General features: G+C 49.6%; 1 protein-coding gene across 9 annotated transcripts in view; it reads left to right on the top strand.

Moving 5' to 3' along the window:
• The window catches only part of COL4A4 (collagen type IV alpha 4 chain), a 189,358-nt gene extending 171,009 nt beyond the window's left edge, over positions 1–18,349 (top strand). For all 9 annotated transcript variants that reach the window (XM_041766907.1, XM_041766911.1, XM_041766905.1 and 6 more), the window contains 5 exons: positions 3,043–3,168; positions 8,753–8,869; positions 10,609–10,797; positions 12,288–12,574; positions 13,006–18,349. In XM_041766907.1, the coding sequence (XP_041622841.1) occupies positions 3,043–3,168; positions 8,753–8,869; positions 10,609–10,797; positions 12,288–12,574; positions 13,006–13,269 (983 nt within the window). In that variant the 3' untranslated portion in view covers positions 13,270–18,349. The remainder of the gene's footprint in view (positions 1–3,042; positions 3,169–8,752; positions 8,870–10,608; positions 10,798–12,287; positions 12,575–13,005) is intronic.
• Positions 18,350–19,024: the final 675 nt, after the last annotated feature.

Below are 19,024 nucleotides of genomic sequence, written 5' to 3' on the forward strand. Positions count from 1 at the left end.
CATTTGTTCTTTCCAGGCATCTCTTACTAACCCTAATGAAAATTTACCCTGGGGCTCCTGGGTGGCTCCCTCAGTGGTCAGGTAAGCATCTGCCTCCAGTTCAGGTCATGATCTTGGGGCCCTGAGATCCAGTCCGGCATCAGGCTCCTTCCTCAGCGGGGAGTCTGCGTCTCCCTCTCCCTCTGCCTGCCGCTCACCCTGTTTGTGCTCTCTTTTTTTTTTTTTTTTTTAATTTTTATTTATTTTTGATAGTCACAGAGAGAGAGAGAGGCAGAGACATAGGCAGAGGGAGAAGCAGGCTCCATGCACCGGGAGCCCGACGTGGGATTCGATCCCGGGTCTCCAGGATCGCGCCCTGGGCCAAAGGCAGGCGCTAAACCGCTGCGCCACCCAGGGATCCCTGTTTGTGCTCTCTTACTCTCTCTCTGTTGAATAAATAAACAAAATCTTAAAAAGAAAAAAGAAAATGTGCCCTGAATGCAGGAGCTTACACAAGAGACACTTTCACTGCTTCCGTTCAGCTTCTGGTTTAGTAAGAAGTAAAGAAAAGCAATATCAGAGTTTAAAAAGAATCTGCTATTTTAAATGTTTGTGTTTAAAAATCACAGCTTCAAAAAAAAATAAAAATCACAGCTTCCTATATAATATTTCCACTTCCATCCTTTTAGTGTCTCTCTGTGTCTGTTTATGTATAAACTCATTTGAAGATAAGTTAGGATCCTAAATAGGAAGCACCGGGCAAATGCCCATCCCTCTCCCACCCCATTCCCTTACCTGCTTCCTTCGCTCTCCCAGAATTCACAAGATTACTCAGGGAAAATACGAAATATTCATATTCATCTCCCTCAAGTCACTCAGAGTGCAACAGCCACCTTTTACATTAAACTGTATGTACTGTAAAGATGCACCCAACTCAGTGTTGGATGTGGTTTCATACAGTATTTTATAAGAGATTAAATTCCAAACAGTTGACAAGGGCTCAAGTCTGTCTAAGGTTTTTTTTTTTTTTAAGATTTATTTATTTATTTATTTATTTATTTATTTATTTATTTATGTGTTTATTTATTTGAGAGAGGGAGAAAGCATGAGTTGGGGAAGGGGCAGAAAGAGAGGGAAAGAGAGAGATCTTCAAGCAGGCTCCCCACTGAACGTGGAGCCGGATGTGGGACTTGATCCCAGGACCCCAAGATCATGACCTGAGCTGAAATCAAGAGCTGGACACTTAACCACCTGAACCACCCAGGTGCCCCAGGTTCAAGTCCGTTCTGCGCAGACACATTAACTACTGTGTAGCCTGTGTTGCCACGACGGCCTACATTTCCTACCGTTTTCTTGCTGCCTAATCACTGCTGTTCCTAAACTTATTTTGCACATTTGTATGAATTTTAAGAAAACCACAACTGATAAGCAGTGTGTTTTCAAATATGATGTGTCTCTTGGAATTCGTCACAGGGACGTGAAGAGTTCTGTGAGGCAGTGTGGTGTCCTGGTGAAGGGCACAGATTTGGAGCCAGGCCCCTACTGGATTTTAACCTAGATTCTGCCTAAGGTTCTCTGTGTGACCTTAGATATGTCACTTATTTACCTGAGCCTGGGTTTTCTTACCTGTAATACTCCAGTAATAGCAGCACACACACACGGGCTTGTTGGGAGCCTTTAATCGTAGAGCACTTAGCACGGGGCCTGGGACGTGATGAGGCATTCATTAAGTGTTGGCCGTTATCATTATTGGTTAGTGTTATTATGATTTCTTTTCCCTTGTGGAATATCTGCAGGGGGGCCGGATGGAGTTTTAGGAAAAAATATCTTAAAGATGTGAATGCAACCAAGAAGGAAAAACATGCAAACCTTTAGAGCAGTGATCATGCTCCAAGTGAGATCCCCAGATGGGCCCCATTAGCCTCACCCGACAACTTGTTAGACGTGCAGATGTCGGGGTCTACCCCAGACCTATGTGCTCAGAAGCTCTGGGCTCTGACCAGCTGGCCAGATGATTCTGATGTGCTAAAGTCAGAACCACAGCTTCTTAGCGCTGAGCGATGGTGAAGCTCTGGCTGACACTGGAGCCTTCTGGGGAGTTCTAAAAATTCCCCATGTCAAGGTCCCAGCCCCAGAAATTCCTATTTAACAAGCTTAGGTGGGATCCCAGCACCAAACCAGTTCTCTCTCTCTCTCTTTTTTTTTAAAGATTTTATTTATTTATTCATGAAAGACACACACACACACACAGAGAGAGAGAGAGAGAGAGAGAGAGAGAAGCAGAGACATAGGCAGAGGGAGAAGCAGGCTCCATGCAGGAAGCCTGATGTAGGACTCGATCCTGGGACCCCAGAATCATGCCCTGGGCCAAAGGCAGGCACTAAACCACTGAGCCAACCAGGGATCCCTAGCACCAGTTCTTTTGAAAACTTCCTAGGCTGGGCTTATTGTATAACCAAGCTTGAGGGCACTGCCCATGCCACGGGCTCCCCAGTTGGATCACTACTTGTGGGGCAGGACTCCATAATCAGTAGATTCAGAGAGTTCCCTGGAGAGTTCCAACCAGCATGCACTCAGGGTTGAAGGTTGCTGGTTGGAACCTTGAAATTCTGTCTCCGTGAGTCACAGATGCTGTGGAAGCCCAAGTGGCTGAAATGTAGAACATAGGACTGGAGACACATGACGTTGAGTGTAGGATCCCCGAAGGTTGCCCTCCCGCTCCTACCTGTGGCTGGCACCCAGTTGAAAGTGGCCCAAAGATTAGAAAACCAGTGGAGGTCACCAAACGACTGCTGCCTCAAGCAACCTTCACTATTCTGTCCTTCTTTGGCTTTTTCTGAGATCCCATTCATTCGGTCAGTCGTGTATTTAACCAAATGCTTTCTGGAAGCTTTTCGTGCACCCCGCAGTGAACAGCAATCCCACTTGCATGGAACTTATTTGGACTGTTGAGCATTCTTTGATTCTCTGGTGTAGTGTCAGAAGCCCGTCCGCCTTGAGAATGCGGAAGGAGCCTGTTTGTACGATTTGGGTCCATCACACAAGCAGTGATTCCAATTTCAGGTGAACCAGGGCCACCTGCAGATGTGGATTCGTGCCCCCGCATCCCCGGGCTTCCTGGGGTACCAGGCCCAAGAGGACCAGAAGGAGCCATGGGGGTCCCTGGAAGCAGAGGGCCCCCAGGACCAGGTACGAGGAGGCTGGCACTAGCTGTTCATTATTTGCATCATATGCTTCTGGAGTGAAAATCTCGGGGTCTTGCTTTGTAGTCTTTACCCTGGAGCCTAAGCAGCTCGTGAGTATGGGGCAGTGTAAGCTCCTCCCACTTATACATTTTCTACATTTATCCAAAGTTTTGATCATGTCCTAACTGGGTCGGCACAAGCCTGCTATTTTTATGCTGAACTCCTACTTGAATCTTTCATACTTGGGCAGCTTTGAGGCATGAGGTTTTGAAACCTCTTATACAACAAAGTAGATGCTCTATTAATAGTCACTAATAGCTGTCCACTTGATTTTGAATTACAAACACTTGAATTGGGGCTTCGTGGAATAGAAGCAGCCCAGGAGAAGAGGGAAGGGAGTGTATCACTTGGAGGAGGGAGAGAGAGAAAAAGGGGAAAGGACCTTTCTAAATTATGGCCACGACCCGAGTGTTCATTTGGTTGATTCGAGCATTGCTCATGGTCAGGGTAGCAGGATCCTTATTTAAGTCCTGAAACCAAACTGTCCCTTAAGAAACTGTCTTCCAAATCCTTTATTTTCTCTTCACAAATCCCCACCCAACTGGTCTTTTACAAAGAGATTAGGGAGTCCGGGCTGGTCAGCTAGAGATCACTGATCTCTTCAGACCAATTGGCAGTGCCCATGATTCTAGACACCCTGTGTGCAAATTACCCTATTTTCTTTCCTCTTTTCCCACTGCCCAGGTGTAGCTTTGGCCCTTTTTTGGTTCAGGGCCAAAGGAATTGGAAATAGAACTTGAGTTTTGCACCACCCATTTTTGTGTGTGTGTGTTTCCCCAAACCCAAAAAACAGCCCAAAAGGTATCCCCTCTGCTAGAGTCTTAGTAGTTTTGGGGTAGTGTCCAGAACAGCTCTGGAGCCTCCCTCGGATTGATTTGGGGTTTTTGTTTTGTTTGTATTTACTGCACTGCATCTGTGTTTATGCACTAAGATAATTGGGTGTCATTGGAGCAACTGCCTTTAACCCTGCGGGCGAGCCTCGTTCTTTGGCACACACTGCGTGGACAGAGCTCTCCCATCCCTCAGAATAACTCATCACTCAACCTACTTCTAAAACCAACCCGCTTGTTGTGTATTTGTTTGCAGTTGAGGGCTGGGACCTCCCCCCGCTGCAACACACACTCCGTTAAAAAAATCAACTTTCAAATAGAAGATATGGCTGGTAATGGGGTTCTGCAAATTTATTTCAATAAATACTTCCAGATCCTCTGCACTCTTTCAAAAGTGCATACTAGGTATGGCAGGCGACACAAATATGAATAAGATGTGTTTTTACCCCCTCCCACCCTACCCCCCACCCCCGTGCCTCACAGCCTCATGGAAGGAATAGCTGATAGAACATAAGTAACTCGAAATAATGGGAGATCATGATTTCTGTTTTTGTGGAGTTTCTGGCAAAGGCCTGACAATGGTGGGACAGGGAGAGGGGGACTTCAATGTCAAGGGGTGCAGGACTGGACTGCTGGGACCCAGGCAAGAGCTGGCCTTTGCACAGAGCCTTCAAGGAGAGAGAGGGCTTGGAGGAACCAGAACTGTCCAGCGGGGAGATGGCCGGGGCGTGGGTGGGGGAGGTTGGCCTAAGAGCCTGGTAACTCAGTAGACACATCCTTGCTACTCAAAGTGTGAGTTAGACCTACCAAGTTAGAATCTGCATTTTACCAGGATCCCCAGAATATTTGTGTGTGTGTGTGTGTGTGTGTGTGTGTGTGTGTGTATTCAAGTTTGAGAAACCCTAACCATATTATATGAGTGCTGTCCTTGGAAGACGCAGCTAAGAGTGACACCATCCTCGGTGACTCAATCCTAACTGTAGGTTAGAATCACCTGGAGGGGCTAGAAAGAATAGTGAACCTGGACCTCCTCCCAGACCAACAGAATGCAGAGAGAGGGAGAGCTCGAGTATCCGTGTTTTGTAAAGCTCCCCAGATGAGTCTAGTGGACAACCCGGATTGAGATCCACTGCTGCCCCCCCAGTAGCAGCTGAGACTAGTTGGGCAGTCGGGCTCACCCATGATGGTGGCTTTGGAAAACAAAGAAAGCAATTGGGAATAAAAAACCAAATGGGCAAATAGTTGGCTTGGGCACATACAAGATTCTCTCTTATAGATTGTGAGCTTCTGAAGGAGAAGTGACAGTCCCCGGGCCCAGGTGTGATCACCTGTCAGCTCTGGTTCTGCCCGACTCGGGGTCAGATGGACTCATCTGTTTGCAGGTGGCCTCAGAAGGGTCTTCTCTGGCTTGTGTGCCCTCTCCTTATTGGCGTCACTGACTCTTCCTGCTGGCAGTGGGGACACCTGAGGTCACTGTTGTGCCACAAAGTGTGACTGTTAGTCAAAAAAAAAGGACACAGCCCCTCCCCGTAGAGTGCCCCCCATTCTTCCCATGGTCTCCCAGTAGGATTGTGCTGCTCCATGGCTCAGCTTCTCCAGAGCTCCTTCCTGCCCCACTCCCTAGTACCCACGCTCGGGCCAAGCCAGTGAGGACCCCATCTGGGTCCCTCTTCCCCGATACGGGCCTCCAGCTCTTGTTATCAAGGACCTCTCTTTGCCTGCAGTATATTTTTTGGCCCCCTTCCCCTGCCTGTTTCTACTGGCCACCCTGGACACATCGGCCACACTGTCTAATTTCTAAAAGGCGACAAGTCTCTTCTGAGGGTCTAAAGTGGCCTAGCCCTGCCTGATTGGGTCACCCGCAGGGCATGTTGCTCGTCATCTGTCCTTTTCTGAAGGCAGTTCTTTCAGCACGGTTCGGGGGGCTGTATATGGCCCCCCCAAGCTTAGTCGTGAAGGATTAGCTGCCACCAGGAAGTACCACCTCCACTTAAAATGACATTGTTGGTTTCTTCTTGGCTTCCCTTCCACAACCTCTTTCATTGCTAAGCTGATTTTGTAATCAGGTGCTGCAGCTGAGATCCGTCCAGAAAAAAAACAAAAAACAAAACAAACAAAAAGCCCCCAAAGTTCTGGCTCTTACCTGCGCAGTATGAGTGGGTAACAGCCACCCTAAATGTAACTTGTGTCTCTTAAGTGTCCTCCACCATGGAAGGCCTAATGTTTTTCTGCTCACCCGTCTCTTTGATCTACAACTTTTCCTTCCTGGGCAGGGGTGGGGGGTGACTCCAAGGCTGGGGCTTCCTGGGATGAACACAGGGGTTGTTTCCATATTGGTTTGAACTGTTGCCGCCTAATGGACATCCCCACATCCTGTGAGAGTGTCTTTAATCTCCAAGTCAACATGTGATGCTCTCAGAGGGAGTAAGCCATCAGGCACAGGAGGACTAGGACTAGGACTTTTAGGTGCAGCTCTGGTCCTTAAAACAAGTTCCAAGTAGAGAACCAAGTAGAGCCCACACAGTGCAGGGCTCCGAGCCCACAGCTCGGCTAACAGGAGCCTTCCTTCCTCTGTCTGGAAATTGCCTGACAATATCTCCAAAGGGAACAAAGCCTATATCCTAACATCTGGTGGTGGCGGGGGTGGGGGTGCCCTTTCCCCAGATCGACAGTGATCTCGCCGCCCGATGATATTTTCAGGAAGATGCCTGCTGCCTTTTCAGTGATCGGCCCGTTTGGTGGCTTGTCAGCACTTGGGCAGCCTTTTCCGGAATAGCACAGTGGCCACATGTTGCAATCATCTCGTTGGGGGGCAGGTGGGGGGAGATAAAAGAATGCTCTGAGCTCACCATCCGGGCCCTGTGTTCCTTCCAAAGCAACTGATGTTCTCTTTGAAGCTGGTGGCGAGGGACGGGCCAGCCAGCGCACAGCCGCCCCACCCGGGAAGAGGTCTCGGCCCAGTTACTGGAAAGGAGAGGCCATCCCTGGCCCAGACGGGGAGAGGCAGAGGCCTCCTTTCTCACTTACTGAATGATAATCGTGTACGGAACGCAGTCCAGGGACTGCCTGACAATCCAAGAGAATTTGTTTAAAACCCGAAGTGCAATGACAGCACCCCGAAGCCCGGAATACTGGGAAGCCCCCCGCTAGCTCGCCCAGCATGGGAAGGGGAGGCGAGGGCCCGGGGCTGGCTGTGGGGACAGAAGCAGGAGGTTGGCATGGGACACCCTCAGGCAGGCGAGATTAGATCAGAATTTCAAAAGCAGTGAGATTTGGAGGGGCAGGCATTTCAAATGGCTATGAGAGGGGGTCCTGTGTGAGACAGGAAATCGAGGGGGACAGCCATCTGATCACCCGAGTGTGGCAGTCCCCTCCGTCTCTCCCCCTGCAGGTGGCTCTCCCCTCCTTGGGAGAACGAGTCCAAGAGTGAAAAAGTGAGCCCTCTCCGACTTAATGGTTGGCTTTGGGGTAATTCATGGGAGAGAGAGAGAGAGAGAAGAAGGAAGGAAGGAAGGAAGGAAGGAAGGAAGGAAGGAAGGAAGGAAGGAAGGAAGGAAGGAAGGAAGGAAAGGAGGGAAGGAAGGAAGGAAGGAAGGAAGGAAGGAAGGAAGGAAGGAAGGAAGGAGGGAAGGGAGGGAGGGAAGGAAGGAAGGAAGGAAGGAAGGAAGGAAGAAAAGAAAAGAAGAAAAGAAAAAAAAGGAAAGAAAGAAAGAAAGAAAGAAAGAAAGAAAGAAAGAAAGAAAGAAAGAAAGAAAGAAAGAAAGAAAGAAAGAAAGAAGGCAAGGAAGGAAACAAGTAGAGACCAGAACCCTGGGGGCTCGTCGTCAGGTAACCCAGGCTGATGGCAACGCGCTCCTCCCCAGACAAGGACCGTGTCAGGTACGCACGAAAGGAGATGGTGGCTCCTGAGTTGATGCCTTGCACAAAAGTAACCGAACACCTAAAGAGCCGGTGTGACGGCTGCCAAGCCCCACGTCTACGTCCTCCTGGGGGTGCACCTGAGCGCCGCAGCTCATCCCGAAGCAGGGCCTAGTGGCCCATGGCACAGCCTTGGCCCCCTGGGGTCCCCAACAGTCACCTTCCCGAGCCTCAGTCTCCCCACTGGTAGGCAGATGACAGCGACGGTCACGTCGAGAAGCCCCGACTGGTTAATCCCCGCACAGGCTGGTACCTCCCGCCTCCTAAAGCCTCAATTAGTATTTTTAAAGAACAGCTGCTCTTACATGGCTCTAAATTTAACTTGACCTCCCAACTGAATCCTCTGAAATTTTACTTAGTCCTCCACTCGGCTTTCTAAAAAAAAAAAAAAAAAAAAAAAAAAAAAATCGTTACTAAGGACAATATTTAATTGTAGAAGTCATCTATGTTCAATGTTTTTTTTTTTTAAGTCAAACAAAAAAAAATAAAAATAAATTTAAAAAAAAGTCAAACATACAAGAATATGAGGCGACGTGAAGGGCCCCCCCGCCACCATCCCCCCAGCCCGGCTCCACATGGTGGCCGTGGCCACGACGGCTTAGTCCTGGGGCCCATGGCTCGGGCTCAGGGTCTAACTCCCCCACTCGGTACCTGGGACAGTGACACGCGCTATCGGGGTGCAGCCCCACCAGGGAGCCCGGGCCACGCCAGGTACACGGGCCAGGGGGGGCTCGCAGGTGTCATACGCAGTGTCACCCCCCATCCTGATCTCTCTCGCAGGGTGCAAAGGAGAGCCGGGACCGGAGGGCAGGAGGGGCGAGGCCGGCCTCCCAGGGCCTCCCGGGCCTCCCGGAAGCACAGGGGACGCAGGAGAAGCCGGTTGCCCCGGAGCACCAGGTAACAAGTGTCCAGCTTCTCTTCGTTTCCTTGACACCGCAGATCTGGGAACTGTGTGCAGGACCCCGGCCCCTCAAGCAGCGTGCCCAGCTGATCCTATTAAATGCATTTGCCTTAGGTTTGGGCTCACCAGGTGTTAGGGAGGCAGAGGCCCCCCCAACCCCCTGCACTGATCCGCAGCCCCAGTAATGAGGAGTCAAGGCCTGCCTCCCCCCGCCCCCCATTTAGTAGTTTCCCAGACTGCTGTTCGTGATCATAAAAGGCTCGGCTGTTTTAGCTGGGCAAGCCTGGCCGTGCGGGCGATGACCCCTGAGGGCCGTGCTGAGGATGGGGTGGCGGGGGGTTCTCGCCTTCCACCGCCGGCCCAGTCGCTCGGCCTGTTTTCTGGGTTCACATCATCTTATCGCACAACTGTTGATGCATTTATATAGGATACAAGGCCCCTTCTTAGGGAAAAAATTGGGGATTGGCACTGGGCGAGGAGAGGGACAGGCATTCCAGAAGAGTCATTTGAATTATAACGTGCACCCAGGCAATATGCCGAGAGCTGGGGGCCCAAAGAGCCCCCAGGCACTGTCTCATCTTGCAGAGGATCTCCCAGGTGGGCGACGAGAAGGAGTGAAGGGGGTGGTGAGGTCTGTAACGAGAGGGCGCCTACACCTCTTCAGCCAGTTGCCGTGTGCAGTGAGGCTCGGCGCTGCCCACGCTCTGCTTCCCAAGCCCAGGCCCCGCCCGTGCCACCTTGACAGGTCACACCAAGCACGTGAGCAGGCCTCATCCAGCGCCCAGGCCCGCACTCTAACCTCTGCTTTGCAGTATAGATGGGGAGAGCCTGCCAGTCTTCCAGAAGTGAGGTTAAAAAAAAAAAAAAGAACAAAACCAACTTTTGGTCTCACCTTTGCTCTTGGCACTTGGAAGTAGCCACTGGCGTCCTTCAGCCGGTCAGCCCCTTAGAGATGCCAGGGAGACGGGCCCCGCTCACCTTGCGATGAGCTCTTCACTTCCCACCTGCCAGCAAGAATGTAGGACCAGGCCTCCCTCCCCGCTCCCAGCCTCCTAAAAGAAGGTGCTGGTTGTGCATGGGACCCCCTGTCCCCTGCATCTCCGAGATGGGCCAGAGGCCGAGAGAAGTCTGCAAGGTGTAAGGAAGACCCGCTTGGGCGACCCCCTTCTCGGATGAGCAGGCTCCCGGTCCAGTCCCAGGTGTCACCACAGGGGTGACACCAGCCCATCCTTTTTTTACTTCCTAACACATTTCATGGTTTGTCATTTCTCTCGTTCAGATAGGATGTAAACTTTAAGAGGGCAGGGATTTTTGCTCGCCGTTTGGTTTATAGTTTCAAGGGTTTATTTAAATCCCAGTTGGTTAAAAAAAATAATAAAATTAATAAATTCTGGTTGGTTAATGTGCAGTGTTGTATTAGTTTCAGGAGTAGAATTGACATGTCACCCCAGGCTCATCCCAACGAGTGCCCTCCTTCATCCCCATCACCCCCATCCACCTCCCCTCCGGCATCTATTTTTATGCTCACTCAGTCTGACCGCCGGGAAGATGCTCAGAATAAACACTTGCTGCTGAGTTATTTGTATACATTGTGGTTGTATCAGGGGGTGCTCCAGGGATGGGCCGTGGGGTGCTCCTCTCTGGCTCCCTGAGTGCTCAGAATGGAGGTGCTTAGAAGTGTTTGTTGAAACAACCCCCCCTAACCTGCCTTCATTTTTTTTCTTTATATCTCCAGGGCCCCCCGGGCCCATTGGGGACCCCGGGCCCAGAGGGTTTGGGCCTGGATACCTCAGTGGCTTCCTCCTGGTTCTCCACAGTCAGACGGATGGGGAGCCCGCCTGCCCCGCGGGCATGCCCAGGCTCTGGACGGGCTACAGTCTGTTATACCTGGAAGGACAGGAGAAGGCCCACAATCAGGACCTCGGTATGTTGGAGCACGTGGTCACCATGTCCCTCGCTTAGGAGCACAACTTTTGGGTTAATTTTACAGATTCATCAACATTTTAAGTGACCACCCCTCTCTGGTGGGTTTTTTTTTCTTTTGAAACAACCCTGCTAATTCCCAGTGAAATTCCTTGAAACCTGTGACCCTGTGGGGCACCAGAGCTGCTCGTTCTGGCTACCGTAGTTCTCACCTGGCTACTTACTCATTTTTTTTTTTTTTAACAAAAATACTTCTCTCTCAGTAAATCAAATGTAACGCATATATAAAATGTAGCTTCTGGTGCCAGGCTCGATCCCACGACCCTGAGATCGTGACCTGAGCTGAAACCAAGAGTCCGATGCTTAATGGCTGAGCCACTCAGGTGCCCCACTGGTCCATTTTCAGTAGCAGATCCGTAGGCCGCAGGGCCAGATTTCAAGCCAGGAGTTTACGTACCCAGGTGCTGGCGCCCTGTCTTTCCCAGAGCATGATGGTTGGGCTGTGGGTGCTGGAGGTATCGCTATGGCACCAGGGAGCACTGGTGGAGGAGGAGCCCTGTCACTGCTCACCCTGGGCTATGACCCCCGCTGTTCGCAAGGGTGCTCCAGGAGTGCAGGCTCCAGGAGTCCAGTGGCAGCTACTTACAGCTCGTCTGCGTTGGGCCTAGCTACAGCCCTTGGTGTTAGGGGGGCCCGGGGTGGCAGGGGGGCAGTGGGGGGAGAGAAGTAGTGTTTAATATCTTGTCTCTATTTACTTTCCTCCTACTCCCCCTTCTGCGTCCAGCCTCCTCCCTGCCTGGCCTCTGTTCCATCCGTCGCCTCCCACCCTGGTCTAGCCAGAGCCCACTCGTAAAATCTAGGCTCCTTACAAGACGGACGAAGCCCCTAGCCTCTGCCCTGATGTCTCTCCAGACCCCCTGAGACAGACAGACACACAGACATGCCCTCCTGCCTCCCCTCCACCCCCATGGAATGCCTCTGAATTCTTTGCGCTCCCCGCTCCTCCACTCTGGCCCTCTCTTCCTGCTCTATCTCCTCTGAATAGTTGCTGTCTTCAAACCTGGGCAAATCCTTTTCCTATCTCCGGTCCTAGCGTAAATCCTTCTTCCACTTAGCCTCTCTGGAAGTCCCGGTGCTCCCTGGGGCTCGCTCCTAGGGCCAGCCAGGCTGGGTTTTCACTGCCCCGATGGCCCATCTGTCTCCCCAGCCAGGCCAGGGCATGAGCTTTGTGCGCCCCTCCAGCAGCCGGCCCACCGCTTGGCTCATGAGTGGATGTTGAGTAAACGAGGGAGTGAGGGCTGTGGCCCCAGGACCAGGGAGGTGGCAGGAATGGTCAGGTGCACACCCTGCCTTCACTGCCACAGAGGCGGGCCTCGGTGGGGGCCTGGGTATGGTAGGAGGCGTGTCTGCGGGTGGCACATGCAGGAGGGGACCCCGGGCACACCGGGATGGGCTGCTCGTCTGCCACATGATGTCGTCTTGCCTCCCAAGGTCTGGCAGGGTCTTGCCTTCCCATGTTCAGCACCCTGCCCTTTGCCTACTGCAACATCCACCAAGTGTGCCACTACGCCCGGAGGAACGACCGGTCCTACTGGCTGGCCAGTGCCGCGCCCCTGCCCATGATGCCGCTCTCAGAGGAGGAGATCCGCCCCTACATCAGCCGCTGTGCCGTGTGCGAGGCCCCGGCCCCCGTGGTGGCACTGCACAGCCAGGACCGGTCCATCCCGCCGTGTCCACGGAGCTGGAGGAGCCTCTGGATCGGGTACTCGTTCCTGATGGTGAGCCCCGTGCGCACCCACCACCTCACAACACCCCTTGCTTGCCCCTTCTGTCTGGACTGGCCAGTGATTCCCCCACTCAGCCAGATGGCCAGACAGCTAGAGGACACATGATTGTGAAGACACCCGCACCCCAAACCATAGCCTCTTGAGACGTGGGGCCATTCTTTCCTTCTTATTGCCGATTGTGTTTTTTTATGCTTTTGCTATAGCGTAGAAGTTGGATTTGCTTCAGTCCTCAGAGGAGGTGGTTTCATTTGTGTGCACGTCTGCGTGTCCGCTACTCCTTTCCTCAGCAGGTCCTAGTTGGTTCTTCCCTGGATAATTTCAGGAAAACTGTAAAGTTAGGCCCAGGCCTCCACATGGCACTGACTGGGTCTGGGGTAGTCTGCACCTGTCTGGGCCCTAACTCTGTCCCGTTGTCCTGGCAGCACACAGGGGCTGGAGACCAAGGAGGAGGGCAGGCCCTCATGTCCCCCGGCAGCTGTCTGGAAGATTTCCGAGCCGCACCGTTCCTTGAATGCCAAGGCCGACAGGGAACTTGCCACTTTTTTGCAAATGAGTATAGCTTCTGGCTGACAACGGTGAGGCCTGACTTGCAGTTTTCCTCGGCACCATCACCAGACACCTTGAAAGAAAGCCAGGCCCAGCGCCAGAGAATCAGCAGGTGCCAGGTCTGCATGAAGTACGGCTAGGGAACCCACAACTCGCATGTCTCCCCACATGTCTCCAGGAGAAACTTCCTCGGGGGCCCCAGGAGCCCCAGCTGTGCTAAGAGATTAATGGTGCTCATTTCAGACTCCAGTTTCAGCGGTCCCTTATGTTTCCATGTGGCTATTCCCGCCATCCCATCATTCCTCCCTCTGTTCGGGACAGATTAAGGAAATGCTCCCCTATGGATTTGTTTGGACCTACCGACCTAGATGAAGCCCAGATATCCTTATGTTTTGGAGGATGATGGAGGAGCTGGTTTTATTTAAAATTATGCTAATTTCACAGGAAGGCAAAGAGATGATAAAGGCCAGGTCACAAACTACATTACTGAAAACTTCCCCCATTGGTTAACAGAACGTCAAGCAATTGAAGTCAATTACTCTGTGATACGTTGGGCTTCCGGATGGGTTTTGCAGGAAAAAATAAATAGGCCAACAAATGAAACTAGAGAGTAGAGATTTCCAACATCTCAGAGTGATCCCCTCTGTAATCTGTTTCCCCGTGCACTTTAAATAATTGTAAAGCTGTGACCCAAGGAGAGGTAGAAGAAAACCCACACCGCCAGCCTTAACAGTTCATTTCAAAGCAGAATGAATCATTATGCCAGGAAGGACCACAGTTGCTGAATTCGGGAGATGTCACATTAGCATAGACACATCACAGATGAACATAAAACGTTGTTGTCTTCTGCATTTTTTCAGAGAATGGAAGGGCCTACTTTGGCAACCCTTTTGAAAACTAGCGTTTATGGGGGAAAAATATATTCAATAAGGGATTAAGGGCCTAAGAGCTGTTAATGAATATTGAGGCAGTGATTCACAAAAAAATTGACTCCCCGTTGCAGTGAACTTCCAAGCAGACAGCACTTCCCCAGTCGGGGTCCAGCCAGCCTTCGGTGTGCGCGCACTAATGGGACTGAAGCCACATGGGGCTTCCTCAGGCGCGTGCAGCTCACACAAAGCCTCCTGCCCCTTCCCCAGGAGCACCTGCAGAGCTGCCTCGAAGCCCACCCGGGGACGCTTTTCCCCCAAAACATAATGGCATTTTATACAGGGAAGTGACAGCGTTATCATTACGCACTTGGGAGAAAATTAAGGGCCGGCTTAATTAAACCTGGGTAAGAGGAGTCATTTAAGTCATGGTCACCCCACCAGGAGGATATGGTGCTATTTGAAAAGAAACAAAAACAACCTACAGACTGAATTGTACGTTCCTGTTCCTGGTTTTTACAGAAGCATCTTGTTTTGCCAATTTTAAAACCATTCTTCTTCTTTTTTTTTTTTTTTTGTCAGTATTCTACTAAGGCAGCAGTTTGACGCTTGGCATTAATATATTCTATAAAAGTTTAGAAGATATGTCAATTTATGATGAGTGGTCTTCTGAATAGCAAAGGGATACATTTCCTATTCTGGTAGGGATTCAGGGGCCTCATCCTAAAAATCAGAAAGCTTGTGGGAAATAAATGATGGGAAACCTGCCTTCCTCCTTCAAAAACATGTCATTTTGGAAGAAAAAAAAAAAACCCTGAGGAAATGTCTCGTGAGCACGTGACACTCATTTTCGTGCTTAGTTTCAACCCACTTAAAAATAATTGAGAGAAGAAAAACTCAATTAAAATTTTGTTTACAAGAGTTGTTTTCTTTGCTGAACATTGATTAGCAATGAGCTCTTATATGTAGAACGTATTTCAAATGAGTCTTGCTATGGGCTACTCCCGGGATGGCAATTTATTTTAATACTTTCCAGTAAAAAGGAGGGAAAAAAAAATGTGCACTTTAAGATGAAAGCAGAATATTTCCTAGTTCGTTTGACCCATATACTGATTATTTTTAATCATACTATGGCATATTAAATATTTTTGAACACCTGAAATTTAAGCCAATTTCAACCTCGTTTATAATTACATTTTCCTGCTTCCCCAGGCTTATTATATGTTGTTACCAAACGTCAAATCTTCTAAAATTTCCTCTTGTTCATTTGTGAATTTGGTCTGGGAGCATTTCCTGAGAAGAGATAGGGTGATAAATAGAACGTTAGAGACATACCTTGCTTGCTGAAGTATTTTTTATTTTTTAAGATTTTTATTTATTTATTCATGAGAGACACAGAGAGAGTGAGAGAGAGAGAGCTGGAGACACAGGCAGAGGGAGAAGCAGGCTCCATGCAGGGAGCCCGACGTGGGACTCGATCCCGGGACCCCAAGATCATGCCCTGAGCCAAAGGCAAGACGCTCACCCTCTGAGCCACCCAGGTGCCCTGAAGTATTTTAAAGACATCAGAATATTATCCTAATAAGCTTGCCAGATACATCTTAAGACACAGGTTGAATTAAGTGGTCGATTTACTCCACGGAGAGCCTGGGATTGTGTTTGAGACTGGTTGTTCACAATGCTGACATTGCAAGAGCCCCTCTCTGAATGCTACACAGTTGTTGCCTTCGGATTGAAAAATTATTTTAACTGGTCTAAAGAGCAACACGATGGAAGAAATCACTCCTTGGGCTAGAAGACTCTGCTCGCCTCACCTGTTTATGTATCAGTGTACTTTGAAATATCCTTTCTGTGTGAAGGATGAGCAAAGCTTTAGGGTGGTTCTAATCCAGGGCTGGTCATGAGCCTTCTCCAACTTTCCTTCCCAGGAGCCCCCTCCCCCACCTCCTGGCTGGAATGCACCTGGATTGTGCAGGGGGTCACAGGGCGGCAGGGGGCCGTCTGTTTCCTCCTGGTCTCTTATTCTCCATGAGTGGAGCCCATCCACGCACCTGTCCAGGTACCCAGCCTCTGTGCTGCGTGTGGTGGGTGGCTCATTCTTTCTCATCTTCCCCAGACCTAAAAACTCAGAGACTCCTTCCTGGGGATTGCTGCGTACCCCCCCCCCCCCCCGCCGGGCCTCATGGCATTTTTGCCCTTGCCCCATACTCTTGATGGCAAACAGCTCCCACTGGATGCCTCCACTGTCTAATGCCAGTCCTTTCTCCACGAGGCAAACTTGATTTTGTTTTTAGAAATGGGTTAAAAATCATTCAATGACCCCTGAAATCCAAGTGACTTCCCGTGGGGTGACAGGCTGCCGGGCTGCCCGCAGCTCACCTGTACCCTCATCCCAGAGGCGTGTCCCAGCTCTGTGACTTGCTCCTCTGCTCTTTCTCCCAGTGATAAGTAAGTTTCCCCCCGTTCAAGTAAGTTTACCTGGGACACTCTGCTCCTTTTGTTAAAAAATATTTTTGTTTGAAAGATGTTATTTATGTGTGAGAGGGAGACAGCACAAGCAGAGGGAGCAGCAGAGGGAGAGGGGGAGAAGCAGGCTCCCCACTGAGCAGGGAGCCTGACGTGGAGCTTGAGCCCAGGACCCTGAGACCATGACCTGAGCCAAAGGCAGTCCCTTAGCAGACTGGGCCAACCAGGTGCCCCCACCTGCTTGTTTAAAGACTGAATGAACTTCTGGGGGAGGGTGTACGAATTTCCCCATGGAGACTTGGAGTCCCTTTCAGTGCTCCCAGTTCGACACCTGGGCCTGGCTGCTCTCAGGCTCCCTCCTTGCTCCGGTGAGGTCTCATCACGCCTCCTCCATGCTCTTGCTAAAATGCAAGCCCCTCGAGGGCAGGGCCATGCTTTGCTCAGCTTTGTACACCCTGTGCCTACGGGGAGCTGAGTGCAATATTGATAGTTGCAATATTGATAGGTTCAATGACAGTTCAGTGACTATCGTTAGGCGTTAGGTCTGTGCACGTAGGGTTCTCGTGGACAAAATGGTAATAGAAACCATTTCTTATTTCAAAACATTTGAATGTGCCAATGTACCTGCACACCCCGAATCTCCTCTTAACAGTTATTGACAGAAAGCCAATGGATGGTCTTTAACCATTATCGCCCCCTGAAATATAGCTTACTTTTCTAAAACTGAAATTTCAGAAATGATGAGATCCATGAGATTTGGCTGAGAGAAGGCTCCTCACTGAAATGTGATCAGACTCAACTCCTGCCGTAGCCTGTCCTCCCTCCTCACGTCAGAGCTTCCTAGTCAAGATCACGCCGATGAAGTTTGTGTTTATGTGTTTGGTGCTTAGGAAAATAGTCAATGGGACGGTCCACGAAAACTGGATTTTTATCAGATTTTATTTTGAGCCTCTTACAGATTATAATAAAGCAAACCGTTCTGTGTGTTCCAGGGAGTTGCATTAGAGTTGTTTCTATCAACCCACCAAACCGAATTTGGTAATTCTTTACTTTCATTCGGTATGACTGCAAGGATAGTGGGAAAATGTGGGTTTTGGAGTTGGTTGGAATCTGGCTCTGTCACTTTCCAGCGGGGTCACCCGGGGTGAGTTACACCTACTGTCTGAACCTCATTTTCCTCATTTATAAAATGGGACATAACACCTACTCTTACATTGAAAATTGAGTTAGATTATATGTCTAGCATACAGCAGTCATTATGCATTTATTCTGGTCACATCTTTTTACCACAATTTAATATGAAAAAACATTTCTTGTTTTTTTTTTTTTTTTTTTTTTTGTCCATAGTAGAATTGTATCATGATTCTTACAGGGCATAGAAATTACTGATTAGAATTATTTATATCTGGCCAATTCGTAGTGTCTTTGGGAATGTTATTTTATTTCAATTCTCAAAGTTACTGTAACCTGTCCCCCCCCCCCCCCCACACACACACACAAATCACAATTTCCTACAGGGACATTATCAGGAAGTTCTGCAGGGAACAAAACAATCAACATTAAAAATCAGTCCTCTGCAATTGTCACTGTTATTATCTACCAGAGACTCTGCATAATGCATTTTAAACCACCAAGACTGGCTGCCACATCCATGTGAAATGCTTGAATTTATGGTGCTTAAATATTTAACGATTCATAGGAGAAAATGTGAGATGTGTCCAATAAATTGCATCCCTTTCTCTAACCTGTGGTTGTAAAGTATAAAGACTTTCAAATGTAACATTTGCAAGATACCTGGTCGGTTATTGAGACCTAAATCTTTGTTGTATTACAAGTTATAATATTGTTCATTATATATAAATTCTGTGATGACCTCCCAAAACAACTCTGTTTTATGTGGTGCATATATTTTCTTTCAAGCCAAAGCAAGTTTGCTTTTTTGATGTGCTTCACTCCTACTGTGGCCCACTTTGGAGCTGGCTTGGTGGAGAGAATGGGTTTCATGGTCAAGGTGTAGACTGTCGGTGGGAAGGGCGTGGGTAGAGCGTAGAAAGTCCCCCCTTTGAGCCAAAGGACGGGATTCTGAGGCTCTGGGAAGGACTGGCCAGCACACAGTGATGGGGTAGGTGATGGACAAGGAACCAGGTCTCAGGCCCAGACCATCTGCATCAACCCCTGTTGAGTTGTGTGGGCAGTGGGCAGGGGGTTCAGACCCTGTGGAGCTCCGTTGTCCCATTAATTGAAGGAGAACGACACCATCTGCTTCACCGAGTTGTCCTGAGCATTAAACTTAGAGCTACAACAACAAAAAGGAAACAATGTAAGGTCCTGCCACTGATAACCATACCCACTGGAAGCTGGGTAGGCATTGGTGGCCAATAGCTTTTCATGGAATTCCTCTTTTGAAGTAGGGGTATTTGGTCCAGGCTTTCACCTGATAGAACTGTATTCAGCGTTTCTTGAGCACCTACTAAATGACAGGAACCCTGTCATATGGGCTCCCTCTCAACCTCTCAACTATCCTATTTTACAGACAGGAAGACTGAGGTTTAGGGAGAAC

Source organism: Vulpes lagopus, chromosome 8, assembly GCF_018345385.1.
Source record: "Vulpes lagopus strain Blue_001 chromosome 8, ASM1834538v1, whole genome shotgun sequence".
Taxonomy (NCBI): Eukaryota; Metazoa; Chordata; class Mammalia; order Carnivora; family Canidae; genus Vulpes; species Vulpes lagopus.